Genomic DNA, 7,004 nt, shown 5'->3' on the forward strand with positions numbered 1-7,004 from the left:
TGTCCACTAAGCTGTTGAGGCACTTTTAAATCAGCAGGAAAAAGTTGGTAGGCCAATAATATTTTTGCCCAATATGGAAAAACCACACGCACACTCAAACACTTTTCCTTCTCAGGACTCTCTCTGAATTTGCGTCGCCTTCTCTGAACACAACCAGTGAACGACTATCATATGAACATTTCCTGATTGTCCTGCATCATGACCAGTCAGCTCTGGCAGCACTCCGCAGTGGCGCAGATCGACTGTCCGCTCCAAACACTCACAGTCCTAGACCCTACTGCTATCATAAGCTGAGACTCCAACAGAGATTCACTAAGATGGAGCGTAGAGCAGCACAGCAGCAATGAGAGCGCTGATGATGAGTTGGTAAGCTTGTGCATGCATGATCACATCCACGCTCACGCATCAGACCCCAAGACAGGGGACTAGTCTTGATCAGATAAATGGATTCTTAAGAAATAAACAATGAATGACATCTGATCTGGGCAGTGTTTCATGAACGGGTCCTGATGACAATCCAATGCATGTCACTTCTGCACATGAGGTGCTAGATGAATGACAGTATGAAGACCGTCTGTATAGTCAAGAACGACAGACCTTCTACATGTTTGGTGAACAAGCACAGAAGATGTGAAACCGGAAGCTCCGAGGAACTGCAGTCACACGCATCATGCTCATTGACACATTTACACAGTGAATACAAACGCTAACCGAAACATATAATGAGTGCGCGTCTACGATAGCTGAGGCAGGTAGGACCTCAACAAACATGATGACACAGATTACTCAGTGATGGCCAGGTTTGACACTGAAGCTTCGAAACGGCGCTTCAACCCTGGACTTCCTATTCCATAGAAGCAGTGCTTCGAAGCTTGCTTCAAATCACGTGACATGTGACGTCCGAAGCAGCAACTGCTTCAAATCACGTGACATGTGACGTCCGAACCAGCAACTGCTTCATTTCCTGAATGAATCAACTCACTGGTTTGCCGTCCAATCAGGTGATTCAATGCACTCTGCCTCGTCTCGATTCTGACAGGTGACAGTTTGAAACAGTTTCACATTTGAGCGCTTCAACACTTTATAACCGCTCTAAACAATGCGCAATGTGTGGGTTGTTGTCGTAGTTTGCATTGTTGCTGTTGAGTTGTTGTTGGCATTGTATTTTAATTGGATCATTATAGAGCAAGCCAGGAAGATAAATAGGTCGTTCTGGCTCGTGAAACACTTCGAAATGTGGAGAAGTTGTGAACAAAAAGACAATGAGTAATATAAAAACACTTCGATGGTCTAAGGAATTGATAGCCCAGTGGATAGAGCCGGCGGCTAGGATGCGGCGATATCCTCCGCGCAGCTGGGTCAAAGCTCGGAATAGTTAAACTTTTAATCATTGCTTTTCAACTTTAATACTTTAATAACTGATAAAAGGCCCTCTCCGCCCAAACAAATGTCAAGCACTCTCGAGTCTCTTCTCAATAACCCAATACACACTATTATCAATCTTTAATGGCAAATAGAACATGATATTCAGTCTTAGTGTGTGTATCGAATATTTTTCAAGGCAAAGATGCGTTAAACCCACTGCAGCCTTGCACTTCGCCAGGAGAGGTCGCTGTAACTGAAGCTTCGAGAAATGAACCTATTTCCGACACAATTGTCCAAGTGGTTCGACGCTTCATTCAAAGCTTCATTTTGCCATCACTACTTATGGGTACTGCAATATTTGAAGAGCTGGAGCAGCGTTCCGATGCTCTCCGTTACACCTTCCAGACGATACATAACCACGTGAAGACCTATGGTGAAGACACGTTACGCTCGTGTTGTGTTCAATGAACCTGTCCTTGGCCAGGAAAAACAGGCACTCGCTTGTTTAATTATTTTGCGATCTAGATTTCTTCTTCTTTTTTTTGAAGTGAGAAGTTGTCACGGACGGACTGACGGACCCCCCCAAAACGAAAACTCTTCGGTTCTCCACGAATTACACAAGTCACCCAAATCAGCGTTAAAAAAGCGGGAGGCGCCGAAATGCGACTAATTTGCATCACTGTATATAGAAGCAGTTTGTTAAGATCAAGCCTATTTGAGTTGTGCTTTATTATTAAATCATCATGTATTGTGCAGGACCCTAATCGACTGGCTGTCTTCAAGGTAATCTATTTATGGAGCTCTAATCTAGTCACTGCGCAGTCATCTTCCGTCGTTAGCCCCTCACACTCACCGATGACGATGCCTCCGATGGCGCCAGCCTTCTGGATGTGTCGGGCCTTCTCTGCGAACATGCACTGGCCCCTCTGAAGCAGGGCGATGTGGCCCCGCACGTACTCAGGGTTGGTGATCTCGCTGCAGCCGCTGTAGGGTTCTGCCACCGTCACAAAACCTCGTAACTGGGGAAGAGACAGGAAGAGGAATTATTGCAAATAATAATGAAACAAGTTTTCAAATAAGGTGCTGCAGTTGTCCACATGTTCTCCTCTGGCGCTGAAACCATGTACACTTGAATCAGGAGGATATTGTAGGAGAGGAAGAGCCCTCTTACAAACGCCAGGAAAAAAGTGACAGGCTCTCAGAGGGAAAACAAACAGGAGGACTGAATGCCCGTTCAAAACCTGGCAGCTTGGCAAAGCTACTCAAACTACTCACTCCTGTGGCACTTTTGGACAGGTCGATGCCAAACTGCGCTGGGCCGGCGGTCAGCACCACCCTGCCAAAGAACGGATCTGAGACGATCTGAATGGCTCGGGGCGGTAGCTGCTCCTTCTGCTGCTGGCTGGACAGCTCCATCATATCCTGCATGAAGCGCACGCCGTCCTCTGCCGCTACCGCACTCACCGCCTGGGAGAGGAGAGGAAGAAGAGAGAGGGTTTCAAAAAACAATGTTGTAGAGTTTAAATAACTACTTGTACATGCATGTACCGTTTGTGCTAAAGTGTTTTAAAAAGTAAAGTTTTTGTGAAAATAAATGAATTTAAGCATTTACAATTAATCAAGATTTTTTGGATTCTCCGTTTACCGTGGAGGCCTGCTCTCTTTACAAATCCAAGGTAACAGTCATTGGTCATTTTGTGGGTGAAGTATTCCTTTTAAAACAATATGCACTTAATTTCTCTTTTTGACAAACAACTATTGACATTTTGAAAATGTGTTTTTTCTTCATTAGAGATAGCATTGTATGTTTTTAGAGGTATCTTGCTTTACACTCGTATGTATATACTGGTGAAGAAACATTATAGAATCATTACTCCCCTTTATTCCCTCAAGGACTAATGTGCACATTAGCTACAGTGTAGATATGGCAATTAAAAACTTAAGTCAAACAGTGCAACATGAATATATATACAGTAGGACATAGAACAAATAAAAAAAATAGTATAATATCTAACACAAAACTGCCAAGAGCATACGATTAATAGACTTAAAAGATTATTTCATGCCGTGGATTCAGTGTCTTTTAATCAGCCACTAAAGAGGATATGTAGATGTGTCCCCTTGTTGATAGACAGCGTACCTGTGTAGCATGCTGCACCAGCTGCACCCTGCCATCTTTCAGGTGGATGAGAGTGACGCCCATCCTCCTCAGCAGCTCCAGATGCTCGGGGTTGTTTGCCATGAAGTCCTGCGCCCTGAGGGGAGGACGGCCCATTCCAGGCTCCCTGACAGGAGGGAAAGGAGCCAGAAGTTAATAACATGGAAGAGATACAGCATTACAGAGAGTAGATAACAAAGGGCAGGCACAGAACCTGGTCAGTGTGTTTGCATACCTGTAAGGAGCAGCACGGGGGCAGCTCTTATCCACAGCAGTACGGATTGGTTCCCTCAGATGACGAGGGTATGCGGGGTCAGGAAACAGGAGGCGAGTGTTAGGGCACGTCCACTCGAAGTTAGAGTCGTCCATCTCCTCCTCTGACTGCAGTATGAGTATAATACAGATTCTGTTAGGAACTGATATATACAGGCTTTCATTTAAAGGTCCCCTATTATACTGTTTTTCATTACTTTATTATAGGTCTCAGATAAATACAAAACATGTCTCTGAAGTGTTTGGCTCAAAACACCAAACAGATCATTACCCATAATCCCCTCTGTTTCCAAAGTGCTGATTCTCTGTCTGTTACTTTAGATGAAAACAAGGAGCCCCTCCCCCACGCCCCTCTGAGAGATATTTGGTTAAAAAGAACACAATGGAGCTCTAGGAGGAGATTCAGGTGATAAGGTGGGGGTTACCCTGGTTGCTGATTGGCTAATGGTTACACAAGCCAAAAAATCGTTATGACATCATAAAGTGGCCGAAATCTGATCAGCTCATTTTCAGACAGGTTGTTATATAAATGGATCAGGACAAAAAGAGAGAGAATCTTTTTTCCTGAAACTTTCAGAATCTCTTTACACAGAGGGGACACATGTTGATGTAGAAGAGACATGAAGAAGTGGATTTTGCATAATAGGTGACCTTTAAAGTCCTATTTTAATTGTTGTTGTATGGAGTACCGTTCGGTTTGAGGGAATAGATTGCGAGTGAGGCGTGGTGGAGAGAGACAGGGGCAGGAGGTGAGCCTCGGTTGTGAAGATGTAGTCCTCGATGTCAAACGGTAAATCCTCATCATCAGCAAACAGCAGGAAGAGGTATTTAAACATCTCAGCAAGGAAGAACGAGTCCATCCTGATCCAAGGGAAGAGGTGAGAGGTTATAACTGTTGGTTAATTGATCAGATAATCATGTAGGGCGTAGCAGAGTAGAGCCAGACTTACCAGCAGGCTGTATTTGTTCACCTTATCTGCGCTGTTTTCTCTATATGTGGTACATTCATGTTTTGTTGGTCACATTTTGATATGTATTTGACTTCATGTTTCAAGCATCTATTTTTTATGCATTTTTAAGCATCTTTCTAATTATTATATTATCCTTTTATTAATTTATAATACTGATTGCAGATATTTACTCTAATATTAAAATATTCCTAATAAATAAATAATTGTAACATGTTTGAATTGTTTTTATTGTTAAAATAACCTGATTTAGCGCCCGGTTTTTTTTTACATAACTCTTTAAATAAACACATTTGATCATTTCAAAGACCGTGGCATATGTTTGTTTGATTAAACACAAGTCCTAGCCATTATGTATTATCAATTATGTATTTTAATCTGAATTATTAACATCATTAATTCAATATTAATCCAGCTCAGTTATAGTTTAATGAAATCTAACCTATCCCACTGTTAAACCCTCCATTGCCTCACTTGCTGTGGCTTATACAAGGTGTTACATCATCTCATGTAACACTTTATTCTTTATATCCTGACCTGTCCTCGTGACTCCCAGTCCGCACGTCCTTCATCGCAGCGAAGCCGCAGGGAACACGAGCAAAGCGGTTGAGGTTGTCCAGGATGGTGCGACCGGCCTCCAGGTAGTAAGGGTCTCCTGTGGCCTGGGAGTAAAGAAGAAAGTTCATAACAAAGACTGTACTGTATATAAAAATAACAGAGGACAGAACATCAACGTTAGAGAAGTCTCCAGTGAGTCCTGATCAGACACAAAGATTTTCCTTCATACATATTTTACAAGACACCCGAATGCCAAAGGCAAAGTATTGAATAATGCTTATTAACTGCAGAAATGGAGATAGTGTGTCTGAAACTGTGTAATGAGTCTTTTCATAATTGCAAGTTAATGTAATTTAGCTAAATCTGGTGCCTGATAATAGGCTCTCAGTACAGTGAAAAGAGAACTCCTGCATTATGAAAGGCTTTCTGTGATAAATTACCTTGTAAAGGAAATAGGTGCTCTCTGCAAACTCAGGCCTCAGGGGATGTTGGGCCCAGTGTACCCTGAAATCAGTAGTGAAGGCCTGGGGAGAGACGGAGAAGGACAAAGGGGTCAGCACAGCATCCAAAGCATCGTAATAAGAACAGACAGGCGAAGCTAAAAAGCAGCCGTGTCGTGTGAAACGCAAGCTGCTTCTCTTCCAAACAGTTACAGTTGGAGACACAAGCCATATGGGGTTACGAATACTCCACGGTCAAATTAAAAAACACCAAGTGACTTTTTTTGTAGAGCAGTTTATACCTATTTTCATGTTGGTTACACAAAGACAGATTACCTCGGGGAGGAAGTTGTGTTTCTTTGTGACTTGATACAGCATCTCATGTGTCTCGATGGCAGGACGGATATCTCCCTTCAACACCTGCAGATTGAAAACAATGATTACTGAAATGGCACAACAAGCCTACATTAGAAGAGTAACACCTTCAATGTCTATGATCCAATCTGACCTGCAGTCCAGGGAAGAAGGCCAGCAGAGAGTCCATCCAGGTGCGAGCGGGGAGCAGAGGTTTGTGGATGTGAACGTCCAGCAGGAGCGGGGGCTGGCTGATGTACTTCATTATAGATGCATAGTGCTAAATGAGGCAGACGAAGCAGAACGATTGAGGATATAAAAACAGCATGTGGTGCTCGGTGATATACACAGAAATAACTTGTTGCAATTATTTTGACTGATATTGCAATTGGGATATGTTTCACGATATTAGAGGTAGTGATCATTCTGCATCTTTATCATTGATAAATATTTGATACAGATCATAAAATAAATAAATCATGGTGGGATATTTTAATATATGGTGCTAGTCTCAAGAATACTTCATTCAAATTTGGTTTTAACAAATATTTTTTAACCTGTAACATATATACTGCTTCTTTCGTTTTGATTATTGCACTAGTCCATATTGCACTTTTGATTAATGATGCAGCCCCAGAGGAAAAGTATTTAATTTAATTTTGGTGCTGGAAAAGAAAAAAGAAATCCTGAAATGCACATTCTGAAAAGTGTAGCACTGCTTTTTGTCAGAGAGGCCACGTTGAGAAAATGCTATTATGCAATAAGAGGCATTAAATTACTCTGTATGAATGAGTGTGTGTGTGTGTGTGTGTGTGTGTGTGTGTGTGTGTATAAGAGTGTGTGTGTTTGTCCTCACAATATTGAACCGCTGCAGAAACTGGTCATCTC

At 42.3% G+C, this 7,004-nt stretch overlaps 1 protein-coding gene across 4 annotated transcripts in view; it reads right to left on the reverse strand.

Annotated features, from left to right (window-relative positions):
- edem3 (ER degradation enhancer, mannosidase alpha-like 3) overlaps window positions 1-7,004 on the reverse strand; it is a 20,467-nt gene that overhangs the window by 4,788 nt on the left and 8,675 nt on the right. For all 4 annotated transcript variants that reach the window (XM_010775202.1, XM_010775200.1, XM_010775201.1 and 1 more), the window contains exons 10-18: window positions 6,271-6,396; window positions 6,099-6,182; window positions 5,763-5,846; window positions 5,302-5,426; window positions 4,486-4,657; window positions 3,759-3,904; window positions 3,506-3,650; window positions 2,641-2,832; window positions 2,219-2,384 (exon numbers count right to left, since the gene is read on the reverse strand). In XM_010775202.1, the coding sequence (XP_010773504.1) occupies window positions 2,219-2,384; window positions 2,641-2,832; window positions 3,506-3,650; window positions 3,759-3,904; window positions 4,486-4,657; window positions 5,302-5,426; window positions 5,763-5,846; window positions 6,099-6,182; window positions 6,271-6,396 (1,240 nt within the window). The remainder of the gene's footprint in view (window positions 1-2,218; window positions 2,385-2,640; window positions 2,833-3,505; window positions 3,651-3,758; window positions 3,905-4,485; window positions 4,658-5,301; window positions 5,427-5,762; window positions 5,847-6,098; window positions 6,183-6,270; window positions 6,397-7,004) is intronic.

This window comes from Notothenia coriiceps, unplaced genomic scaffold (genome assembly GCF_000735185.1).
Source record: "Notothenia coriiceps isolate Sejong01 unplaced genomic scaffold, NC01 NC01_scaffold00015590, whole genome shotgun sequence".
Classification (NCBI taxonomy): Eukaryota; Metazoa; Chordata; class Actinopteri; order Perciformes; family Nototheniidae; genus Notothenia; species Notothenia coriiceps.